Consider the following 25,576-nt stretch of genomic DNA (forward strand, 5'->3'; position numbering starts at 1 on the left):
CAACCTCGGCAGGAATGACCTCGACGGGTATGACCTCGGAAGGCACGACCTTGGCAAGTATGACCTCGGTAGGCACGACCTCGGTACGCATGGTCTTGGTTGAGCAAAGCCCGATTGACCTCGAGCCAACCCTGACTCCACCAACAGTCAAGCCGATCCACTTAAGGAAAGGACTATCAAATCCTCCATATCCGGGATCAAATTCCGTAATTTCCGCCACAACGGCTGTCAATATTTGAATCCACGCAATCTCAACCGATCGCCAGCTAGCCCGAAATCTCGAATCATGTAAGGTAACTCATTTAAACCAAGATTTGCGTAATCACGTCTGATTGCGTGTAACCGCTACACCCCCTCTTATAAAAAGGGAGGGAACTCTAGGGAGAGGATCTTCTCCAGGGCTAGAAAAACACCTTTCCATTATCTCCAAAGCCCCTCTCTGACTTAAGCATCGGAGGACCCTCGCCGGAACCCCGACCAAAGGCTTTTTGCAGATTTGCCGGAGATAGCCATCCGCCACTGCATTGCAGCAAAAGCTCCCCCTCCTCGGCTCGCAGTCGCCTCCAGGTTTATTTTCCAACAACAATATGGATCTTGAATAAACCTGCAAATCCTTCCCAAACTCTCCCAAGAAGAATCTGAATGCAGCACAAAGATTAGGTCCCTTCATTGCCCTTGCTAATAATTCATCTATGTCACCTGATCCCGGAGGAAGGCCCTCATTCTGCTGCTGCAAGTATTAAACGTAAAAAAAAAGCCTAATCATCTAATCACATCCATTTCTCGACGCCTAGAAAGCTACATGCAGAAGAGTAACTAGAGAAGGGAAGATATGACAAAGGAAAGGGGTCAATCACTCACCCATGGCTGAACATGTTCTTTCTTTGATGACGAGGCTAACAGATTGCCACAATCTGTAGGAGAGGCATCTGGCCATTCAAGGAAGCTCAGCAAGAGCAGAACAGCTGGGCATTCAAATCGGCAAATATGGCTTTTTGATGTCTATTTCATTTAACTGATTTTAAAACCTTTCCTGTATCTTGCGGTATTCAAATCTTAATAAAGCTTCAGTTATTCCAGAAGATAGACAACAGAAGTGGCTAAGTCATCATATATCATAGGAAAGTAACTAAGAGATTGAACGTTGACCCATTTTTGTATATAAGAAACACATGTTGGTGATTACTGCACAGCAGCTAGCTTCAATCTTGAATGTAGGTGGACTAGAGTTCCAGCATAAAGGGGCATTATCTATACATGGATGAAATTTACATGACCAAACATGTATTACAGACAACCAAACTGACAGCAATATTAATCCTATATACCATCCAAGAGGGAATCCAGATCTGGGGTTACTACAACATGCCTATCAATGTTCCCAAGAATGCAACAGTGCTTCTCTTTAGTGTTTATTGCTGCAACATCCTGAGGAAAGATGCAGTTCACGCCTGGAGAAACCTGCAACCATAAAATAAATGTTAGAAAATGTATTTCGAGCTAGTGCCATTGCTTGGAGCTGTGGAATCTCTAAGCAACTACTGGAAAGGCATATAAGGTACATGTGCTAGGTTACATAAAGCCACTCTACACTGCAAATCAATATCCCAGTTTCCAAGCTATTGAATGTGACAGGGCGCTTAAACAGTACTAGGCCATCGGGCCAAGGAATGCCTGCAAATTTGGTACTGGCATCAACAGCATGCCCAATGGGAGATATTCCCATTGGGCATCCAGATATTTACAACTCAGGTAGGGCCCACCAAAAAGAGTACGCTTCAAGAACTGACAGTTCAATGAATCACCATCTGAAAGCTATGACCATGCAATTCTGTCTGGTCCAACCTGAATCCAGTGGATGAACCATTACCACCAGATACTGTAGTACCTTACTCTCAAGCCTACCTTACTGATACATGGCATCTGTCATTGACCTGGAATGAACTCTATGCTACAACTCCCAACCTCGATGATACCATGCCTGATAGTAAATAAATAAAGAGTGTAAGATAGTCCCTGTTGAACTGTACTCACATCAAAAAGGGTGTCTCCCAGCTTCATCTTAACAATGCTACTCTTATACACCATCATTTTCCCCATGAATCCTGCAGGCAGCTCTTGCAAACCACATCCCTTCTCCAAGGCACTCTTTTGTCCTTCGATCTCTTTCCCCCTCCCACCAACAGCAGGCAACTTTTTGAATGGAAAAGATGCAGGTAGCTGGAAAAAGAGCATCCGTGGTTTCTTCTCACTTTCCTCCTGTCGTAGCAAATAAAAGAGTCAAAGTACTGCATATATTCATCCAAGGAGTACTGATAGGTACATACCAACAGACCAAGCTCTTCAGCTGGCTTAATACACGTCTCATCTTGAGTTAAACTTGCAGAAGCCTCCCCGAATTCCTCTTCATCAAGAACTTCTGCAGGCAATCAATTTTTGATACAATGAGTGATCATTTTTTAGCAAGACGGTTCTCGGAGCTAAATTAAGATCTACCTGGATCTATGTCATCTGACATCCTCAAAGGAAGAGTGACTGGAATATACGAGTCCTTTTTCTGCAGCAGCAAGTGCAAGCACAAACACAGCAATCCCTTGTTTTTATCAGTTTCATGCAGACATCATATTTAAGACAGAACAAACTCTGGTCACTCACCCATGGCTGAACATATTTTTTCTTCGATAATGGGGTGTCCATATCACTGCTATCTGCAGGGGAAAAAAAAGTATTCCATTGTTTGAGGATAGTAAACCATGTGCTAAGTCAAATCAGAAAATGAGATGGTTGTTGAACATGGGACCTTGATGTTTGCTTCCATCAATACTGCCAGGAGAAATGCCAAATGACCTTATAGATGTTGATTCACCTCCATTGATGTGCATTGGCTTCACTGCAAATTAGAGGATCATTGGTACAAGAACCATAAATTACATTATCATTTTAAGTACTGAGCCATCCTGGGTGATAGGTGGCATACCATACCGTCCCAGTATGTTACCAGGATGGTACGAGGGCTCAGTATGGCTGCTGTTCCGACTCCAATACTGTACGATGTGTCGGTATGGGAGCTGTACAAATAAGGTACCATAATGGACCCGATACCAAGACTTAAAACATTGATTTATGTACTGGTTTCTTACACAGGTTCAAACATATAGCACACAGAATCCAGTGAACAGATGGGTCTAGGAGGCTATAGATAATGCAGTTGAGAATAAAGGTTAAATAGCAGTTAACATACGAAGGTACTGAAAACGTCTTACATGATATAAAATTGAGTCACCAAATTCCTGCTCTAATACTGTGCGCCATTTATCCATCTTTGGTGCAGAAGAGGATATTAAACAAGGGTGAGAATTGTTAACCAAAGGATAAACCAAACCCACGTTCCCATCCTCTCATTCGGCCTTTCCAACAGTCAAAAATATTTTCAAATTTTATCGGATTATATTTAAAGACTTGAGGCCAAATTGCAATCACATTCCAACAGGCGCATCCAAGATCAATCCCTCCAAAGATCAGCTTGTGAAAGAGGGGAAACATGAGTCTTCCGCTTGGTAAGAGATAGTTAGTGTTCCAAAATCAAACTCTTGCTTTGAATGGAACTTTGCCATCTTTGAACTTCTTGTATATCCACTAATCATAGTTTTGAAGTGCTAATATAGAACTATGGTTACCTGCTTATCTTTCTACAATAAATAAAACTAGGAATCGATTGTCCAATTTTAAAAATCATATTTGATGTGCAAAAATGTTGTTGTTCAGTAAGAACCAAAATTTTAGATGGTTCATGTGAAGAGCGTCAATAAGATTGTCTGCATACTGGTGTCCATAAGAAAAGTCGTACAGAAAAATGTTGAACTAGTGAGTACAGTAATATGACAAGCCCAGCAATGGCTTAAAAGACAGCTGGATTCTGAAAGTTCAAAGTTCTTGGGCAACAGATATGTTAGCATGAATGGCTTTCAGTTAAGGACAGTGCACTTGCTCAAGAAGACATACATATTTGATACATCAATCACTTTCAACTAAAAAAAATTAACATATTTGCCTAGTTATCCCTTTGCATGTTTTGATGTCACAATATTCACAACTCCATTAAAGGATTGCAACATTTCTTAAGCAATAAGTTATATAAAGCCAAGGAAATGAGCTTCTACATTAGGAAGATCATGGATATTCAACAGTTGACAAATTTGACAATGAACTTTGATTATAAAGCCTTAACCATCTATTCAAGTTTGGCCTTATGAACCTCCTGACATCCAATTTCCAAAAACATGCATGTTCTTGAAGATTAGTATCTTCAATTATCCTTCTACAATTCCTATCCACTTTTATGTAGCCTCTGGGCCTTTCATGCAATCACAAGTCTAGACAGTATAAGTTCATCCCCATTGCTTCTTCCCCTATATGTGGGACCACAAAGTTACCACTAATTTAATCTTATAGTTTTTTTCTAGTTTTACCTCACAATCACCTTAAAAGTTCAGTCTTACAAGACAGTTTAATCCATACAACCTTGCTAGGCATACTATTGTCTTAATTTTACTCCAGTCTTCTTAGCATGCAGTTGTAATAATCTCCACCTTATCAATCCTCATCTTCATTTTCATTTACTGAACAATAAGGACAGCATAGGAAAAGCTTGTGCCTTTGGGCATCTTATTTGTCATTGAGTTTGACTAAAACCTCAACTGCATATATACTACTACTAATAGTTCTTGATATTCTTATTTTTAACCATAAATTTATCATAATTAGCCTCCAAAGAACCGCTCCATATTCTCAGAGGTTACACGCTCATGTTGCATTTGGTGCAAAACATTGCTTCGATGTTACAGTAACAGGGCACCATGCTAAATGCTGATTAAGTTATTTAATCATCCCAGAAAGATTTAGCACTATCAAAACAACATGTATTTTGATGAACACCCGATTACAAGCGCACAATGGCAAACATTATAGCTATTTAAGTTTGCATTAAAATTCATAGTGATGTATCTCCCATATGCCTTTCCCATATAAAGCAAATGATGCTTTGCTTCTTCCCCAAATTACTGTCCTAAGCACACAAGCTGTCATGCTCCTGATTGCTGTTTAATTGAACATTTTTAAAGCTAGAACCGAGTTTTTGTAGTTTCAATTCTTTCACAAAATCTTATTGGGAAACCTCACTTATCCAAATTGACAAACATCACAAACCACTTTGACTGAGGTCTTAAGCTTTTCAAGTGGCTCGTGTTTTAGGAGCCTGTTACCATGAAAGGTGCCCAACAACTGCAAGTAGTCTATGAAGCTAGGACATTCGCCTAATGGTTTGATGGAGTGCTTCAAAAACTAATTTCCTTCTGGCTTCATTCTAGAGTATGGCATTGATGATGGAAAGATCATAACTCTGTCTTGAAGATGGCTTTTCCCTGATCTTTGAGGATCAAAGGTACATACTGACCTCTTTACACGCATACTACTCTAAATCTGTCAAACCCTCCTTTTAGTTGATGCCGGACTAATTTTAAAATGAGAGCAGGAGAAGAGGAGAAGAGAAGGAGGAAGAAGGAGAGAAGAAGGAGAAGGGAGGAGAAGAGAAGAAGAGGAAACGTGGGGAAAGAAGTCTTTTAATTCTGCATTAAAACCCTAATCAGCTTACAAGTTCCCTTTAAATAGGGCCCCATAAGAACAATTAAAATAAACCCCTTACATAAAATAATTCCCCACAAATAAGCCCTAAAATGAAAATAAGCCCAGAATAAAATAAACCACAAATAAATCCCTAAACACAAATAAACCCAGAAATAACAATAAGCAAATATGCAAATAAAATGGGGACCTAGCTGATGTCCCCATCAACTCCTCCCGGGTGAGAAAAACTCGACTCCGTCGAGTGTAAATCGGGGCGACTGTCGTACTGCTCCAGAAGATCCGGGTCAAGGCGCTGCAACTCAGCTCGCGAAATCCACGACACATCTGATTCGGGTCGACCTTTCCACCGAACAAGGTAACGTTGGTAGCTTCCTCTCCTGGTAGATATAACCTGCTCATCTAATATATGTTCTATGTGTTCTCTGCGTGCATGAAACTGTGGAGGTGGAGGCTCACTAGCAGGTGCTAGAGCAGGGTGATCAACAACAGTGGATGTATCAACAAAAGGATCAGAAGGAATGAATGTTGATTTCTTGTATGGGACTAAATCTTCAATATTAAATGTCGCACTAATCCCATAGTCTTCAGGAAGATCTACAACATACGCATTCGAACTGATTTTCTTTAGGACTTTGAATGGTCCCGCACTACGAGATTGCAACTTTTTGAACGTTCCCGCAGGAAGTCGTTCAGGTCTAATTCTTACCATGACTGAATCACCTACATTTAATTCTTTATAACGGCGGTGCAAATCAGCAAAGGATTTATATTTTAAGTTATTAGAGTGAATAAGTTTGCTGATCTCCTGATGTAATGAATGCAGGTGTGAAGCAAATGATTGTGCAGACTCAGAGACTCTATGTTGATGAGACATGGGGATCAAGTCTATGGGTTGCCTAGGTTTATAACCATTCACCACTTCAAAATGACTCATGCCTATGGTCCTATTGACCGAACTATTATATGCAAACTCAGCAGTTGGTAACACGAGATCCCAAGTCCTAGTATGCTCACCTACCAGACATCTGAGAAGACTCCCTAGACTTCGGTTGACAACTTCGGTCTGGCCATCAGTTTGGGGATGATAGGCAGAGGAAAATTTTAATTTGGTACCCATCATGTGCCAAAGAGTTTTCCAAAAATAGCTCATAAATTTAACATCCCTATCGGACACAATAGATTTAGGGAGACCATGGAGTCTAACGACTTCGTCAAAATAGAGTTTCGCAATCCTAGAAGCATCAGAAGTCTTAGAACATGGTAGAAAATGAGCCATTTTAGAGAACCGGTCCACTACTACAAAAATGGAATCATGTTTGGTCGAGGTACGTGGAAGCCCTAACACAAAATCCATGCTAACATCTTGCCACGGACAATCAGGAACTGGTAGTGGAGTGTAAAGCCCAGTGTTCTGTTTACGTTGTTTGGCTAATTGACATGTGCGGCACTGAGCGACGATCTTGGCCACGTCTCTCTTGAGACTCGGCCAGAAGAAACGTCTTTCCACCATCTCAATGGTTTTGTCTCTCCCGAAATGCCCAGACAGTCCTCCAGCGTGTACTTCCCATACTAGAAAATCTCTCAAAGAAGTTCGAGGAATACACAATCGGTCGGAGCGAAAGAGATAATCATCGTGTAAAAAGAAATCATCGTGCTCTCTCTCTACTCCATCTCGTAAGGTCAGGTATACATTACTAAAATCAGGACAGGTGGTATATTGTTCCCTGATCCTTTCAAAACCAATTACTTCAGTGCTCATCATGGATAGGAGGAAGATCCGTCGACTGAGCGCATCAGCAGCCTTATTCTCAACTCCAGCTTTATGTTTCAGCACAAAAGTATAGGCTTGTAGAAACTCAATCCATCGGCCATGTCGAAAGTTTAATTTCTTTTGAGAATTGAGATACTTTAAAGCCTCATGGTCTGAATACAGGACAAATTCTTGCGGTAGCAAATAGTGTCGCCAATGTCGCAAAGTTTGCACTACCGCATAGAATTCCTTATCATAGGTGGAATAACGCAACCTGCCGTCACTTAACTTTTCACTAAAGAACGCGACAGGGTGACCTTCTTGGCTTAACACACCACCTATGCCAACTCCAGAGGCATCACATGCGACCTCGAATACCTTAGTGAAATCAGGGAGGCGCAAGACAGGTGCTTCGGTCATCCTATGCTTAATATCTTTAAATGCTTGGGATGCCGACTTAGTCCAGATAAAGTCTCCTTTCTTCATGCAATCTGTGATGGGAGACATTATCGAACTAAAATTCCTAATGAAGCGACGATAGAAAGTAGCCAGACCATGAAAACTGCGTACTTCGGCTAAGGTCTTTGGCTCAGGCCAATCGACTATCGCGCTTACTTTTTCTGGATCAGCAGAGACACCCTTGGAAGATACTATGAACCCTAAGAAAGTGACGTGATCAGTCAGGAAGGCACACTTCTTAGAGTTTGCAAAGAAGCTTTCTCTCTGCAGGACTTCACAAACCTGCCTTAGGTGTGAAAGATGGAGCTCTTGAGTTTGACTATAAATGAGGATGTCATCAAAGTATACAACGACAAATTTGTTCAAGAAAGGTCGAAAAATCTGTGTCATCACCCTCATAAAAGTACTTGGAGCATTTGTTAATCCGAAAGGCATTACTAACCATTCGTAGAGTCCATCTTTGGTTTTGAATGCTGTTTTCCATTCATCCCCAGGATGAATCCGAATCTGGTGGTACCCACTCTTTAGGTCGATCTTGGAAAAAACTGTAGCACCAGACATGTAGTCTAAAAGGTCGTCCAGCCTCGGAATGGGAAAACGATACTTTACCGTGATTTTATTGATAGCACGGCTATCGACGCACATCCTCCAAGAGCCATCTTTCTTGGGAGTGAGGAGTGCAGGTACAGCACAGGGACTCAAACTCTCACGAATATACCCTCGAGTGACGAGTTCGTCAACTTGGCGTTTCAGTTCAGTGTGCTCGTTTGGATTGAGTCTATGGTGGGGAAGATTTGGCAGTGACGCTCCAGGAATGAGATCAATTACGTGCTGGATATCACGCATTGGAGGGAGTGCCTCTGGAAGATCAGTTAGGAAAACAGAGTGAAACTCCTCCAACAGAGGAACTACGGCGGCCGGATGTTCGACATTTGACTCCACATTAATAACTCTAGCCACAAGGGCGTACACAGGTGAATGGCTTTCGATATCTTTCATTACCTCTTTCGAAGTAATGATGTGGAGTGACTCTTCCTTTTGTGGTGTAGCACCCTTCTTCTCAGGTACGGGCTCTCTAGGAGGCAATGAATTCAATATAATTTTCCGACCCTGGAACATAAAACTACACGAATTTGACCGACCATGAAGTGTGACGTCCCTATCGTATAACCAAGGTCTTCCTAAGATGACTTGACCTACGTCCATCGGAAGGCAGTCGCACCAAATCTCGTCTTTATAAGATAGGAATTGAATCGGGACAAGGCATCTTTCTGAAACCGAAATAGACGTCTTATCTACCCAGGCTACTTTATATGGATTAGGATGAGGGGTAGATTTTAGGCCAAGGCGAGAAACAACTCCAGATGCAATGGCATTGATGCAACTCCCGCTATCAAATAAGATTTTGCATGTTTTACCATTGATCTTAATAAGTGTATAAAATAGGGAGGTTCTTCGCCAGTCTTGTTCGGTCTTTGTTTGGGCTAGTGTGCATCTCCCCACATGGAGCCTATGGTTTTGGTCATTCCTATCAGTGGGCTCGTTTTGGTGTTCAGTCTGAACAAACTCTAACCCGGTCTTTTCATCTCCAAAGTCATCTACAAAATCCTCAATGTTTGGTTCATAGACTTCTTCGACACATTCAGTATCCTGGGTTCCTGCTTCCAGTTCAGTCATTAAATAAGTCTTGGCATTACATTGGGACGCAATATGGCCAAACTTTTGGCACCTGAAACACTGGGTTTGGTTTCTTAAGGGCGGGTTGGACCCTAATATGCCTTTCCCTTTATCAGTTGATGTACTTTGAGCAGGCACCGGGAACGTCCTAGTCGGTGTTTGGCTAGAACCGGGCTGTGAAGGATGGTTGGAGAGTGGTCTGGGTTGTGGGAGATGGCTTTGATTAGGTCGGGCTCCTGGGGGTAAGAACCGAGAGTCGGTACGTCTCACCACAGGGACTCGTAAAAAACTATCCACGTCTTGAGCCAATTGGTATGCCTGGCCAAGGGTAGTAATCTCTCGGAGGATCAATTCTTTCTGGATCTCCTCACGGAGTCCTGCCCGAAACCTAGAAAGAGTAACAGTCTCCTCTTCGATTACACCACACCTCATGTGAAACTCCTCAAATTGTGCAATGTAATCGGCAACAGTTGAAGTTCCTTGAGTTAGTTTCTGCCACCTATCCATAAGGCGTTGTCGGTAAGAGAATGGCAGATACTTCTCATTCAGTTTCTCTTTCATATCCTCCCAAGTGGTGATGCGTGGAAGCCTCTGGGTCTCACGCCGATGTTCAACGTTATGCCAGTACCAGTGAGCTTGCCCAATAAGCTTCATTTTTGCAAACCGTACTTTTCTATCTTCAGTCATATCGTACCACTCAAAATAGTTATCCATGGCTGCTCTCCAATCAAGGTACACGCTTGGCTCTAATTGACCAGCAAATGTGGGGGCTTCTACTCGCACGGTACGAAGTAGTCGCTCGTCAAGATCGCGCTGGTGATCAGGATGATGTTGGTTCCTAGGGGGATGGGAAAAAGCTGCCGGCGGTGTGGTCAAACCAAACTCGGGGTAAGCTGCGATTGGGGATGATGGTTCCGGAGTCCTAAGGTGTTGTATTTGAGCACGGATCTCACGTTTGAATTCGTCGTTATCAGCTCGTATTGCGGCTAATTGTTCCAGAATATCTTGTATGACTCTGGGGTCCATGGTGGATGAAGGGGTCTGAGAGTCAGTGAGGAGGTACTCTCTACCACTACGGGTGGGCATACAGGAGCTACTCTAATTGGTGATATGATATGCAATACTACTAATGAACCCTAATTGTCCAAAGGTAATGCAGGACAACCTACTGATGCAACCCACTAATGCAACCTACTATGAATTCGGAAATCAGCAACTTTTCACAAAAATAACTTAAAATTAAATGTTACTAATTTGTACTTTGGTTATTTCAGAATTAAAGTAGAAAATTAGTCACTATAAGAAGTTAGGTTGCAAACACGTTTTACAGTCATTCAAAGTCTGAAAGTAATCTGATCTATGGATGTTGATGATGTCCTGACACTAAGGTGTACTAATTTAATATTTAGATTTAATTGGTAGGTAGGATGGGTGTGGTGGAAAATGTCTAGGTTTTGTAGTTTGACAAGAAAATAAGTTTCAAAATAGGGCTGTCATGCAAGAGAACTAGAACATATTTAGATAAGCAAGCCCAAAGGAGAAAGAACCTATTACCTGTGGTGAATGCAGTTGACCAGAATCGTCTGCTCGTGGAGTCTCGAACACGAAGTTGGCGCCGGGCAGAGCTAGCTAGAGCTGTGGACCTAGATCTACAGCACAAGGGCTCCTGGGCTTCTGAAATGGACTGAAGAAGACTCTGGATCGGGCCTGAAACAGGGCCTACGGCCAAGTGGCCTTGGGCCGCACTACAGGCCAAGCTTGTTTTGAGACCGCCTGGACCTGGGCCACACTCAAGGGAGCTTGGCGCGCGGGCCGGGTGATGGAACTGGGCTTGCGGCCTGCTGAACACGAAATGGGGGTCAGGCTGGCCGAGCTCGAGTGGGGTCTGATGGCACCGACTCGGCTAGGAGAGAGGGAAAGCGGAGGGGGAGGCGTGCAGTGATGGCGTGCGGCAGCGGAGCCGCAGTGGCGAGGATGGCGGCAACTCCGGTGTCGGTGGACGAAGGTTGGTGGAGGCGGAGCCCGGCAGAGGTGGCACGGCTCGGCAACGGCGGCGGCGACTCGGCGATGGTCGCTGTGGCTGACCGTGAGAGGGAGGCGACCGAGGGGGTGGTGGTGGCAATCAGGCGGTCGCGGGAGCGGCGGGGACGGCGACGGCGAGGCGGCGCGGCTTGGTTGACGGAGGAGAACACGGGACTCGGGCGATGGCGGATCTCGGCGGCGGCAAGAGGCGGCACGGGCGGAGACGGCGAAGACGGAGCGAGGCCGGCGGAGACGGCGAAGGCAGAGCGAGGCCGAACGGCACGGTCACAGGGGCGGCGCGGCTCGGTTGACGGAGGGGAAGGCGTCGGCAGCAGAGACGGCACGGCGGGGCGGCGGCAATGGTGTCGGCGGCGGAAACCCCGTTACCGTAACTCCTCCTTCAACCTCCCGATCGATTCGGGAGGGCGTTCCGGCCGTTTCGGCGGTGGTTGCGGAGCGGCCGAACTGAACGGCGTCGGAGATTCCGTTGTCGGCGGCGACAGGCGACGGCTGGTCGTGGCGGCGGCCGGAATCTTGCGCGCGGTGGTCGGCGGGTGCGTCGACAGTGCCGAGGGACAAGGTGGCAAACGGATCGGCGACGCTCTTCCTCTTTCCGGCAGCGGGAGTCACACGCGGTCCTTCAACGCGCTCCGGTGTCCGTGGTCGACGTACGGCGTAATACTCGTGCGGCCACAGAAATCCAGGAATCCGGCAACGCTCGGCCATACACCGGTGGTGGCACGCGGTGAAGACGTGGCAGAGGTGGTGGTGGCGTCGGTTGCAGGCTCCGGTGGAGGGCCAGAGGCGGCGCTGCAGGGAGGCCTCCGGGGGATCTGTTGGAAAGAGGTGGTTGCGGCAGGGAGGGGCACAGTGGAACTGCTCGGCCACAGGGGAGCTTCCTTTTTTTTTTGCTCTGGTGAAAACACAGACCGAGAGAGAGGAAGGGTCGGATGCGGGTGGCTGTCGATCTGGGTCTTCACAGACTCGGCAGTGACCCCTTTTGTTTTTTTTTTTTTTTTTTTTTTGGTGAGCGGACTGACAGAGGGAAGGGGTCTGTTCTTGTTGTTGATGGTAACCGAGGGAAAGAAAAACTGTTGACGGATCGGGGCTTTGGCAATAGAAGCAAAACCGGTTGCTCTGATACCAAGTTGATGCCGGACTAATTTTAAAATGAGAGCAGGAGAAGAGGAGAAGAGAAGGAGGAAGAAGGAGAGAAGAAGGAGAAGGGAGGAGAAGAGAAGAAGAGGAAACGTGGGGAAAGAAGTCTTTTAATTCTGCATTAAAACCCTAATCAGCTTACAAGTTCCCTTTAAATAGGGCCCCATAAGAACAATTAAAATAAACCCCTTACATAAAATAATTCCCCACAAATAAGCCCTAAAATGAAAATAAGCCCAGAATAAAATAAACCACAAATAAATCCCTAAACACAAATAAACCCAGAAATAACAATAAGCAAATATGCAAATAAAATGGGGACCTAGCTGATGTCCCCATCATTAGTGCATGTTGCTTTCAAGATAATCAAACAAAGTTCCTGCAACCGGTTGAGCATTTCCACTAGAGAGATAACATTTTATAGCCTATTCGAAGTTCTAACAGCATTCATCTAGCAGCAACATGATGACACTACTCTAGCCAAATGATTATGAATTTTTCTAATGATGTTTCTTTTGCATTTACCTACGCAGCATACTAGAAGCTAAATTGAGATGAACAGCCTTGGCAGACAGCAAGTTCCTAGTCCTTGAGGATTCCTTCTCTCCTCACAGTAAGTATACATACTTGATCAATCATGCCTTTTGGATAATAGGCATTAGAAATACCCCACAAAAAAGCTCCATTTGATACTAAGTTCCTTCAAGAATAAACACTCAATCTGCGGTGTTAATTAAAAGATAGTTTCTCGACTTACCTTATGATGACCACATAGATGTGCAAAAAAATTGCATGGTTCATTCATTAATATTCCTCACAATGTGCACCGAACCAATCCGAACCAGGTGGTTCGGCCCATACCAAATCCAACTGCACCAAATTAGGATGGTTTGGTTTATCGGATCGGATTGATTTGTAAAACTCCTTCACCTCAGCCCCCCACTGCTTCAATGGTTCGATAGCCTTTGAGAGGGCTCCCTACCTCATGCTCGCTTGCTCTCCCCACTCTTCAATGCTCTCTCTCTCTCTATCCCCCCTCTTTGACACCAACCAATGCTGTCACCCTCAAGGTAAGCCCTCCTCTCTCCTCCCTCACTCCCTCCTTCTCTCTCTTCCTCCCTCTCCCTCCTTCCCCCTCTCAAAAAGCCCCCCTCTCTTTCCACCACTCCCTCACCCTATGTCCCTCCCTCTCTCTCTCTTCCTCTCCTTCTCCCTCTCCCTCTCCCCATCTCCATAAGCCCCTCTCTCCCCCTCCCTCCTCTCTATCTCTTCACCCTCTCCCCCCTCTCCCTCTCCCTCTCCCTCCCTTGGTTTTATGCCCTAGCTTGGTACGGTACGTACCAGTATTGTATTGAACCAGGTACGTATTGTATTGAACCGGTCGCTGGCCAATACAAACCCTAGTACCAATTGGTGAACCTTGGTTCTTCATGTTGGCCATGAACTTCTACCATCCTATCTTCAATATCTCCAAACAACAATTGCTTGATCTCTTATGTTCCATCTCCTTTAAGCTCATAGTCAACATGCATATAGATTAGACTTGTGATCCCTCTGACTTGTATTCAAATATTAGCTTCTGTATTTTTTTTGAAGATTCCCATATCCTATGGGGAAAAAAACATAATACAATATCTTATGCTAATCAAGATCGCATATTTGCACAATCTCACATTATTATGTAGGTTGATTGGCATTTGCATGTGTTTTTTCTTCCAACTTAGGGGTTGCCTTCACCATTCCTACCCCCTTATATCATAACAAATAAATGGATAAGCACTAAATTTCATACTTGGCACCTTTTCAACAGAATAAAATATACAAAAACTTGTGTCATGATGTATTATTTATTTCTATACTCCTACTTTTTCACTTAACATTTATGAAGATTTGGCTTATTTCAGGAAGACCCATGAAACCTCAAGCATTTATATCATCTACCTGACAAACTATTGATTTCTACTTTTTAGTCCACTAAGAGATAAAGGAGGCAAGCCAGCACGGATATAAAGAGGTGCTTCGTTATTTTATATTGATATCACATATGTAACACATTTAGGTCAAACATTGCATCCACAAGCTATTTACAATTATTTTCTAGAGTTTTTTTGCATGTATACCCTCCTAAATATATGAAATTGCATGAATACCCTCGTAAAATTACTATTTGCATGTATATTCTTTTTTTTCTTTTTTCCATATGTACTCATACCATCTAACGTCGTTAAAAAATAAATGGTTTATAACTAAAATGACTAAAATATCCTTATGGGTAGATATGCAAAAAAAAAAATTATAAGGGTATATATGCAAATAGCAACTTTACAAGGGTATTTATGCAATTTCTCATATTTAGAATGGTATATATTCAAAAAAAACTATTAAAAAAAATCAAAACTTAGTTAAAATTTGCCGAGTCTTTTATGATTCAGTTGGATCGACGAGTCAAAAAAAAGATTGAGCCCCATTCTCAATTTTCTTTTTTAAGATCGTGACTTGGTCGAGTTGGAATATTAGGTGATTATTTTGGTAATGCTATTCTCTATTTGATTTTGATATAATTATCATTATTGAATTTATGACATCCATATATTCTTCATTATTTTTAAAAAAATTAAAGCATATCAAATTTAAATTAATTATAGATGCTTAGATTAGTAAAATATTTTTTAGTAATTTGTAAATGTTGAGATGTTTGTTTTTGAGGCGAGAATTTCATAAAAGCAATATGATTCATTCTATAGGAATTGATATTTACATGAGATCATGTGACATGATAATATTAATCTTTTTTTGCCACTTTTTTTATCATGAACAGCTAAATTATCTTTACTGAATTTTGATCATTTTTATTGGATTTTTTTAAGTGTATACCCTCTTAAATATGTGTAATTGCATTAATACCCTTGTAAAGTTGCTATTTGTATGTATATCCTTATAAGTTTTTTTTTTTTTTTTGCGTGTCTACCTATAAAGATATTCTAGCCATTTCAAATTTAAATCATTTATTTTTAACGACGTTAGATGGTATGAGTACATATATAAAGAAAAAAGAAAAAAGGGTATACATGCAAAATGAGTATTTTATGAGGGTATGCATGCAATAGTAATTTTATGAGGGTATTCATACAATTTTGTATATTTTGGAGGGTATACATGGAAAAAACCCTATTTTCTATTGTAGATCCCTAAGTTGTACAAAAAGTCCTCATTTAGTTTATTTTACATTATAATAGGCCACCCAATATATAGACCTTAACATCCTCCTACTACGTGCATTTTATGTTCATATGCCCTCTCTCTCTCTCGTTCTAATATTTTGATCCATAAGTAGCCCAGCCTTATGGTTTTTCACAATACTTTAGCTCTAGTGTCAAGATTACACACGAATTGCATTACTCTAAGGATTCACATACACCACCAACAAAAAGTACAAGGACAACAAAAGAACTTATCCATATCATTACATAGATATGAACTGAAAATTTAGCTAGACACTCCACATAATTAAGCCCGATCTAGTTAACATGACTTAAAATAATGCCAATATTTATAAGTCTACATCTGAATTCCAATAACCAATGTTTCTGCTTTTCTGCCAACACCCACTCAAACCAAACTAAACTTTAATATTAGCATATCTAAACAACAAAAATAACCAAAAAATAACCTGCATCAGCCACTAGCACTGGTATATTAATACAAAAAGCCTATATCCCATGTATTATGTACTTAATTATAATCTTTATACATAGAAGCAGGCTTTTGTCATGTTATGGAGTTGATCCAATGTTTAACTTCATTTTTTTCCAATTATTTTTTTCCTAAGATAACATAAACTGCAAGAAATATACAACTTATTTCATCAAACCTCATTCTTGCACCCACTCCACTAGCTAGGCTAGACCATCGAGCTAATACAAAATCACTAGTAGACAACTAAAAAAAGAAAAGCAAACATTTACCATGTCATGTGAGATAGTTGCCCTAAGTAGCTGGGTATGACTTTACTAGTTTGGTGCACTTAAAGGAAATGTACCAACAAAAGTTAAGTTTGAGTTTACCAACAAGCTGGATCAGCTTATAGGAAGGCATATGACACAAGATTGAAACCAAACTGGCTGTTACTACCACTGATGCCAATATATTGAAATTAATATAAGCATATCTATTTGTTCTATTTAAATTATTGACCATACTTTCTATATTTGACCTTTGGCCTTGACTAATACACTAGAACATAAGTATTAGGCAAGGGTAAGCTTGGTTCAACATGGCCGCTGTTTTGAGACAACTCTTTCACCCCTTTGTTGATATGAGTAGCTCAGATTGGATCCAACAAACGAACAAGTAAAGCATAGCCTATGTGATTCCAGAATTACCTTATTAAGATCTCACGTCACAACATCAAAAGTTTGGTAAAGGCCTATACAATTCGAAAAATATGGACAAAAAGAAACTCAAAAAGACATAAAGATAACAAATACAATTTCATGCTTCCACTACATATTAGACATCAACACTTAAAAGTCATGGATTGTTCAACACAACAATATAAATTACAGAGATGAAAACTACTTACACTTTCTAGGAGTCTTGGCAGATTTCCTTCCTAAACCTTCATGAGACAGCTGAAAACAGAATAAACATTATAGACTTTGAGAAAACTAAGTTTGATTACCGTGTAACATAGGATAGCAGAGCAAAAAACTACAAGCACCTTCAATCTCTGCAGAAGCTCCTTGTCAACAATATTTTCTGCTTCATTCAGTGGTTTCCTATGAATAACATGGCAAACAATAAAAATTTTAGGATAAATGCCTAAATGAAGAGCGAGACTACAATTTGCAGCAAAACTACAAGAACTAACATGTCCGTAATTGCAGGCTTTGCTCTTTTATGGGGTGGAACTTTTGGTGTGAACTTCAATGGCTGCAAGTACAAGGAACATGTGCAAGCATGTGAAAACAGATCCCATATTTTCATTTTGCGAGAAAAAAATGATGAGAAGCACAAGTAACAAACCTTTCTAGAAGGGACTACAGAAGTTTTATTTGATTTATCCCCCATGAGTTTACTTCCTAGATCAATGCAAAAACAAATTGAGAATCAAGTATAGAAAGGTGCAGATGGGTGCTAGAGATTGTTCTAACATTTTGGCTCTAAGAGTTGGTGCATATTACTTAACATCAGTTAGCACCATATGCAATATACTACATCAGCTTTTGGGTTTTCCAAACATCAAGCTCATGCTGAAATGTCATTAGCATGACAGTATGCCACAAATTATCCACACAACAATTCATACATTAGAAAAAACAACCTGATTCATGGTGGATGCTAGAAGATCAATATTGATTTGAAGTGCTCTTTTATGGATGTTCTTTTTATTCCTCCTTTCTGGCTGGTGAAGTATGTATACCAAGGTGACTATTTAAAATCTCCAATGCTCCTCTATTTCTGTTCGTTTAAATCACATGGGCAATCATAAAAAAGTATTACATGCTTGAAGTATGACCAAACTACAACACCATTTACAAATTTTTTTTATAATAAATCCTCAAATGTATATTGAGTTCTTATATGGAAAAACTTAGTTTAAACATATATAGCATAATCTTTTTTTTTCATGATGATTGTATGGAATTTCACCAAGCGAGAAAATCTAGCCTGAAAGACTTGTTACCCATTTTTATCATTCATGTGGTAGGTATAGGTATCACTTATTAAGTTTCCTTTTGAATCATCAAGTCTTCTCCTAATAAGCGAAGGATGCTAATAGCTAAACAGATTGTTAACCAGTTTTTTCATTTTGCAGGCAACTCAACAAGAAACAAATTGCAAAAACATTCTGGGAATCAAACGTGTATGCGAGCTCAAAGTTAATGGTTCTTAGTTTGCCTTTATAGCATGACCTATTTACAATATCATGAAACGAAGTGATCGCCTTATGAATTACTTAAAAGTAGATGACCTGCAAATGGCATGCATTATTGGCCTCTGAGCTTTTTGGTTCGACACATAGAAGCAGCTACTAGCAGAAATAAAGAAACGCAAAAGTAGGGTTGAGTGGTTTCGGTGGCATAGCTTCTTTCTCATCTTGCGCACAAACTATTAGCTGCTGAAACCCTCCCAACCCATCACAGGGACGAACAAGATATAACTCTTTAGCAGCTACATAAATCAAGATGCTCAGAGTCCAATAACCCAAGAAATCCAAAAATCACCACAAAGTCCAGCTTCAGCACCAAAATACAATAACTTTTATAATTCCAGACAGACCAAGAAGTGGAAAAATTACAGTCTAATTCCAATCAACTGAGAAAGCAGAACTATCTGAGCAAGAAATCATACCTAAGGAAAAGAGTACTCACTTCCCCTCTTCCAGGGAAAAAAAGGAACAAGAATCAAAAACCAGTACATCAGCATCGGAATTAAACAAAATATCCATTTAATTAGCGCTAAGAATGAGAGAGTACCAAGCCCTTGGGGCAGGAGCTTTAGCTGGGCAAGAAGAAGAATAGCCTCTGGTCCAAGAAATGGCGAGAGGTCTATTGAGCGGGAGGGAGACGGAGGTAGTACATACAAGAAGCGGATCCGCTGCAATTTGAATTGCAAGAAATGGAGCTCGGGAAATGTTTGTCCGTTTCTTTATTTGATCTACAAGGTGATTTCTTCGAATTCATGTTGTATTGGATCCTCTCCGGTGGACCATCGGATTTTTAAATCTACTTTTATCTTTGATTTGGAGTCCGCACCGCTCGGCCATCCACAGGTTAGCTGGGCAAACAGAACAGGGCTTCCCCATGCAAATCCACCGTATCAGCATTTATTAATATTAAGTGCTTATTTAGTTCGCAATAAAGGAGTGGAAGAAGAGAAATAGACGAATGCGGCAGACCGGGTGGCGATGTATGTTGCGAGCCACTCAGAAGGCACCCTATAGATTGGTGAGGATGACGAGCTTGTTGCATTCTAAAACCTTTCGTTTGCAAATTCTGCTGGATGTATTCGTACCCGTATAGTATGAATTATTCATTTTTAGCAAAAAAATACTTTATATTTAGTTAAAATTAAAAAAGAGAGATAATATAAGATTTTTATATTTTATAAAAAAACTCAGGTAAAAAATGAAAAAATCTAATTTAAATATTGTAAAATTTTTATAAGAACGAAGTAGGAACTTTCTTTTGCCAAGGGCATGATAAATGTTTTATACAACTTTCTACGCTCAACCAAATATGAGCCATTATGCAATGTTTGATTTTTATATGATTAATTAAACATATAAAAATTATTTTTAAGACATCATATATCCAAACAGCAGTTTTTTAAAAAATATTTTAATAAAAAAATATTTTTTATTTAAACCAAATAAGTCCTACGATATTTATAAAACGGAAAAAAAAATTAGCTTGTTGCAATTGAGTAGAGATCCTGTCTCATAAGAGCCCAACAAATACAGACTCCATAAAAATTTCCTGCATGCCCCCAATCACTTGATATAATCAAAGTCTATAAAAAAAGTAAAGTTTTTTTCTTTGGGTGTGCAGACTTTCATTTCTTGTCTCCCTGGCACTGTCAATAGGTTTACAGTTTTAATTTTCTTCATAGATGGTAGATGTTTTCTTTTACCTTTATAAAAAATATATTCATGCATGCAGTGATTGGATAAAATGTTTGTAAGTTCCTTTTCTTTTTTTATCAGCAAGCAAATTGCTCGTTTCTCCAGTTGACTAATAGATTAACTCAACTTCTAATTCTATTTGGGAGGAAAAGGCTTTAATGATGGGAAATACTTCCTGAGCTCAAATAGAGAAATGGATAACAGCAGCTTTATGGTATTTCATATTATTTTTTTGTTCATACCACTGTCAAGCAAAGGAAACAATTTTTTATTAGAATATGTTTATGTAAATAAGTAATTATTCAGTTTGAAAGTAGGTATGCTTGGACAAAGTCTCGAGATGATGTAGTTTAGTACTAAATCATTAAAAAATGTTTTTTTATAAAAAAGAAAAAAATGATGAGTAAAAAAGTTAAATTATTTTCTTTATATGTTAAATTGGCTCCTATCATGATGAATAATTTCCGCGATTACAAGATCGCCTTTTTTTTTTGTCAGATTAAAAAAAACAAAGCACCAAACCGAGCCCCAGTTACGTATCTATGTGACCGTATTTTCTCAAAGTGCTCCCTTATGCCAAAATATCCGGGAAGAATATATAATATCCATACACTTTCTCGAAATCTATGAGCTAACCTGATCAAACTTTTACGTGACAAACAAGATAATATGGCAAGATGCAATCCAACGGCCCGATAAATATAGGATGTAACCGTTACATAGAATCATTTGTAAATAATTTTATTTTAAAAATGATTCTGATTCTAGCTCATATCTCTCTATTTTTATTTCTCTTTCTTCAGGCAAATAGCATTAGTAAAGACGAAGGTTGGTTGGGCCAGCTTGGCTGGGCCACGCGCGGAGGATCCTGGGAAGGCCCCCGTGGGCGGGGGCCTGGCGTTGTTCACGGCCCAAACGGGCCTTATTGGGCCCGACACAGGGCCTGCGGGCCCAGACTGCGGGGCCCAGCGATGGTGGGTTCCACTTTGGGGCCCAGGCCTCCGGGGTGGATCCGCCGTCTGTGAGCCCCACTACCCTAGGTTCTCTAGAGATGGATATGGGGCAGGGAGATGGTGCCTCTGGTGGGCCAGATCCGGGTGATATGACTAGGACGAGTGTGGTTCCCGTCTGCGTTGACTGCCCTATGAGTGATCCTCTGATGGGGCGGGATACGATTGCACCGGTGGAGCCGGTGGTAGGTGATTTGAGTGGTCATGAGGGGGCTACTCGCATGACCGTGGATCACTCTACTGTCGTTCAATGGGTAAAGGCGGCTGTGCTGCGAGTCGTGTCCGGGACTAGTATGGACGAGGGTCAGCAGGCTGACCCTAATCACGAGGTGGTGATGGTCCCTATGGCCCAGAGGGTTGATGTGCCTGTGGCCGACCTCTCGGACTTTTCCCCATGAGGATTCTTGCGTGGAACTGTAGGGGGGGCGGCAAAGCCGGCCTTCATGTCATCCTTTAGGCGGTTGGTCCAGATCTATAGTCCGGAGATCTGCCTACTCTATGAAACACGACTATCCGGTAGAGGACTCAGTCGTGTTTTACGGCGGTTAGAGGTTGACTGGGAGTCATATGCTGTAGATTCCCGGGGGTTGTCCGGGGGCATTGTGGCTCTGTGGAAGCGGGGTGTGGCTACGGTTGACATATTCCACAACTGCTCCCAACAGGTCATCATGATCATCTCGGAACCTAATGCTGCTCCGTGGATCTTGTGCGGAGTGTATGCTAGTACAAACCAATCGGACTAGGAGGGTTCTGTGGGACGAGCTCACCCACTTAATCACACAGGGACTTCCGTCTGCGATGGTGGGTGACTTCAACTGCATCTTGGAGGAGTGTGAGAAACGCAGGAGGCAGGGCCTTCACTGACTCTGTGGATAGGAGGGAGTTCCGTGATTTCCTCTCGCGGAACGGCCTAGTAGATCTGGGTTTCTCCGGTCCGCGTTTCACTTGGTGTAACAACCAATCCGGACGAGCTAGGGTGTGGGAGCGGCTGGATAGGGTTGTTGCTTCCACTGATTGGCTCATCAGATTCCCATCCTATAGGGTTAGTCATCTTTCTCGGATTGCTTCGGACCATTGTCCTTTGCTATTTTCGACGGTATCTGGTTCGTGGCACCAGAGCCCATTCCGTTTCGAGAAAGTCTGGCTATCCTTCCCTCAATCCTGGGGACATTGTCCGGGGAGCTTGGGGCCTGCCGGTTCGCGGCGACGCATGCAGAGGGGCTTCACGAAAACTGGAGTTGACCAAGCGACGGCTACGTCGATGGAACCGGGAGGTCGTAGGTGATATTTTTAGGAAGCTGGAAGATGTGGGAGGCTGCGATTGCTGACCTCCAAAGTAGGGAAGATCAGGTGGGCGCGCTCCCCGAGGCTGATATGGCAAGCCTCTGGGGAACTTCTCGCCACCCATCACTCGATCCTGCGTTAACATGAGATCTTCTGGAGACAAAAATCCAGAATTCAGTGGGTCAGAGAGGGTGACCGAAACACTAGTTTCTTTCACCGATCGACGGTTATTAGGAGACAGAGGAACACTATTCGTTCCTTGCGGGATGAGCGGGGTCGCTGGGTGGAGGATGACTCGGCGATCAGCCACATCCTACTCGAGTTCTTTCGCTCCCGTTTGGACGGAGGATACTGGTCGGATGTCGCCGGCCTGCTCCCGAGAGCTGAATCCCAAATCGGGGTGGCTGAGAATGCACTGTTGGTTCGACCAGTGACGGAGGGGGAGGTGCGTGAGGCTGTCTGGGCTCTGGGTGAGGACAGGGCCCGGGCCCAGATGGCTTCCCCCTTTCTTCTTCCGTAGGTACTGGAGCATCGTCCGGACCGTAGTGGTAGAAGCGGTCTTGTGTTTCTTTAGTCGGTCGGGTATGCCTGATGACTGGAAGGCCACATTTGTCACGGCTAATACCTAAGCGAGCGGACGCGTCCGAGCCGAGCCCATTTTAGACCGATCAGTTTGTGCACTACTTTATACAAAGTTGTGGCAAGAATACTGATGGATCGTATGAAGCCCTTTCTCTCTGGCATTATCTGTCAAAAGCAAGGTGCTTTGTTGGTGGTAGGAGTATTTCTGATAACGTTATGGTGGCCCAAGAGATGATGTGGGACCTTCGACGGGCCCCTAAGCGACGAAGCCTGATGGCTATCAAGCTGGATATGGAACGAGCTTATGATAGAATCAGGTGGAGTTTTCTTAGGCTAGCTTTGGAGAGTCTGGGTTTCCATGAGACCTGGATTGGTTGGGTTATGGGGTGTGTCCGGAGTCCGTGGTTTTCCCATCTTGATCAACGGCTCTCCGTCCCCACTCTTTAGTTCTACGATGGGGCTTCGGCAGGGATGCCCTTTATCCCTGTACCTGTTCATCATCTGTTCTGATGTCTTATCTCGTTCATTGCGGGCTGCGTGTGCTGCCGGAGAGTTGGAGGCTTACGTCCCAGCTCTAGGGGCCCAGCCGATATCACATTTACTTTTTGCTGATGACTGCCTCCTCCTAACGCGTGCCCGCGTAGCAGACGCCCAGGCTATTAGGCGGGCTTTGGCCGCCTATTGCTATGCATCCGGTCAGAGAGTGAATGCCCAGAAATCCTCCATCTCCTTTAGCCCGAGTTCGCCACCCGGGGTTCGACGTGAGATTCGGAGGATTCTGGAGATGCCTGAGCAGGATGGGACTTGGACATACCTGGGTGTTCCGATTACAGGTAGGAGACTGCGTGCATCTGAGTGCTCCGGGATGGTGCAACGGGTCCAGAGTAGGCTAGAGGGCCTGGTGAGCAGCGTCTCTATCTATGATGGGTAGAGTTATGCCTGATTAGGTCTGTTTTGGGCTCTATGCCTATCTATCTCATGACCAACACGGTGGTACCAAGATCAGCCCTTCTGAAGATTGAGCGACTGATTCGGGGCTTCTTATGGGGCTCGCTTGGTGGGGGCCGCGGGGTGCACCTGGTGGCATGGGAGAGTATTTGCCTCCCTCTCAGGGAGGGTGGCCTTGGGGTGTTGTCTCTCCTGGAGAGACGAGAGCTGCTTCCTCGCCCGGCATGCTTCCCGCCTCATCCTGGAGCCGCAGGGCTTCTGGAGCCGGATCATGACTGCCCGCTATGGGGGGGTAGGCCGGGAGGCGGGGTTCGAGGAGGGCGAAGATGCTCCTTTTTATGGCGCGAGATAGCGAGATATGTGCCCATGGTGTCGGATCATACCCGATGGCTGATAGGCGATGGCCGCAGCATCGATGTGACCAGGGGACCCATGGGTTGATGGCCTCCCCTTGTGCCGTTGGCCGACTACTGTCAGTGTCGAGGCTGGGGAGGGTTTACAGGTCTGTGATCTTATGACCCCCGGGAGGCGGCCCGGTTGGGACGAGATTCGACTAGCCCGTTTCTTCGGGGAGCATCTGGCGGAGCGGGTTCGCTCCCTCCCTCTGCCACAGAGTGGTGGACCCGATGTACGAGTGTGGAGTTCCTCGACCAGTCCTAGAGTCAGGATGGGTGTCCTTTCCCGCATTCTTAGGCGGAGTACGAGCCGGGTCCTGATTGTGCATGGATCTGGCGATTGGGCCTCCTCCGAGGGTTGCGCTGTTCCTTTGGAAGGTGGTCTGGGACCGTCTTCCTACGAGAGCAGTACTTGGCGGACGGAGGATTGAGGATCCCCTGGAGTGTGGGGTTTGCGGTGTAGCCGAGACGGTCGACCATGCCTTGTTTCGGTGCTCAATGGGCGAGGGACACTTGACGTCTGGCAGGGGTTCCGCAACCGGTGTGGAGCTGTAGGGACCAGTTCTTACAGGCCATGCGCCAGGGCTCGGAGTCCCCAGCGCTTCGTCAGGAGGTGACTCGAGTGAGCTGTACTGCCTACCAGATCTGGTTGGCTAGGAACGCCCGTATATTCGGTGAACGATGTATGTCGCCGAGATTTGTGGTCGAGAGTGCATGTAGTCAGGCGGCAGAGATGTTTCACACCTCTACCACCGGAGGGACCGTGACAGCTCGGGACATCTGGGGCTCCTACCATGCTTCGGCAGTATCCCACACGGTGTTTTCACCTGGGAGCCCCCACCCCGAGTTTCCTCAAGGTCAACTTTGATGGGTCAGTCCTGGATGGCGGTACCAGGGGAGGTGCGGGTTTTGTCATTCGGGACCCTTTCGCTAGGGTTGTGGGCCGTTGGTGGCAGTCATTTATTTGACACTTCGGTTCCGAGCGCGGAGCTGAGGAGCTGCCTGGGCGGGCCTTCGACAT

The 25,576-nt window shown here is 43.5% G+C and overlaps 1 protein-coding gene across 1 annotated transcript; it reads right to left on the reverse strand.

Moving 5' to 3' along the window:
- Window positions 1-1,100: 1,100 nt before the first annotated feature.
- Window positions 1,101-19,359, reverse strand: LOC103696832 (DNA-directed RNA polymerase III subunit rpc4-like). The gene is made up of 11 exons (XM_008778554.4): window positions 19,189-19,359; window positions 17,735-17,790; window positions 17,580-17,641; window positions 17,430-17,487; window positions 17,292-17,340; window positions 2,801-2,890; window positions 2,656-2,708; window positions 2,497-2,557; window positions 2,328-2,419; window positions 2,035-2,259; window positions 1,101-1,461 (listed from the first exon to the last, which is right to left on the reverse strand). Exons 2-11 carry the CDS (start codon window positions 17,777-17,779, stop codon window positions 1,321-1,323), a joined length of 876 nt encoding a protein of 291 aa, XP_008776776.1. The 5' UTR covers window positions 17,780-17,790; window positions 19,189-19,359; the 3' UTR covers window positions 1,101-1,320.
- Between the last annotated feature and the right edge of the window lie 6,217 nt (window positions 19,360-25,576).

Source organism: Phoenix dactylifera, chromosome 7, assembly GCF_009389715.1.
Source record: "Phoenix dactylifera cultivar Barhee BC4 chromosome 7, palm_55x_up_171113_PBpolish2nd_filt_p, whole genome shotgun sequence".
Lineage (NCBI taxonomy): Eukaryota > Viridiplantae > Streptophyta > Magnoliopsida > Arecales > Arecaceae > Phoenix > Phoenix dactylifera.

Excerpts from the sequence above, each read along its gene's own strand:
- LOC103696832 (XM_008778554.4), bottom strand. The coding sequence starts at position 17,779 with ATGGGGGATAAATCAAATAAAACTTCTGTAGTCCCTTCTAGAAAG. Across the intron at positions 17,341-17,429 it reads AGCTTCTGCAGAGATTGAAG|CTGTCTCATGAAGGTTTAGG; the intron begins GTGCTTGTAGTT and ends TTCTGTTTTCAG. Across the intron at positions 2,558-2,655 it reads AAAAATATGTTCAGCCATGG|AAAAAGGACTCGTATATTCC; the intron begins GTGAGTGACCAG and ends TTGCTGCTGCAG.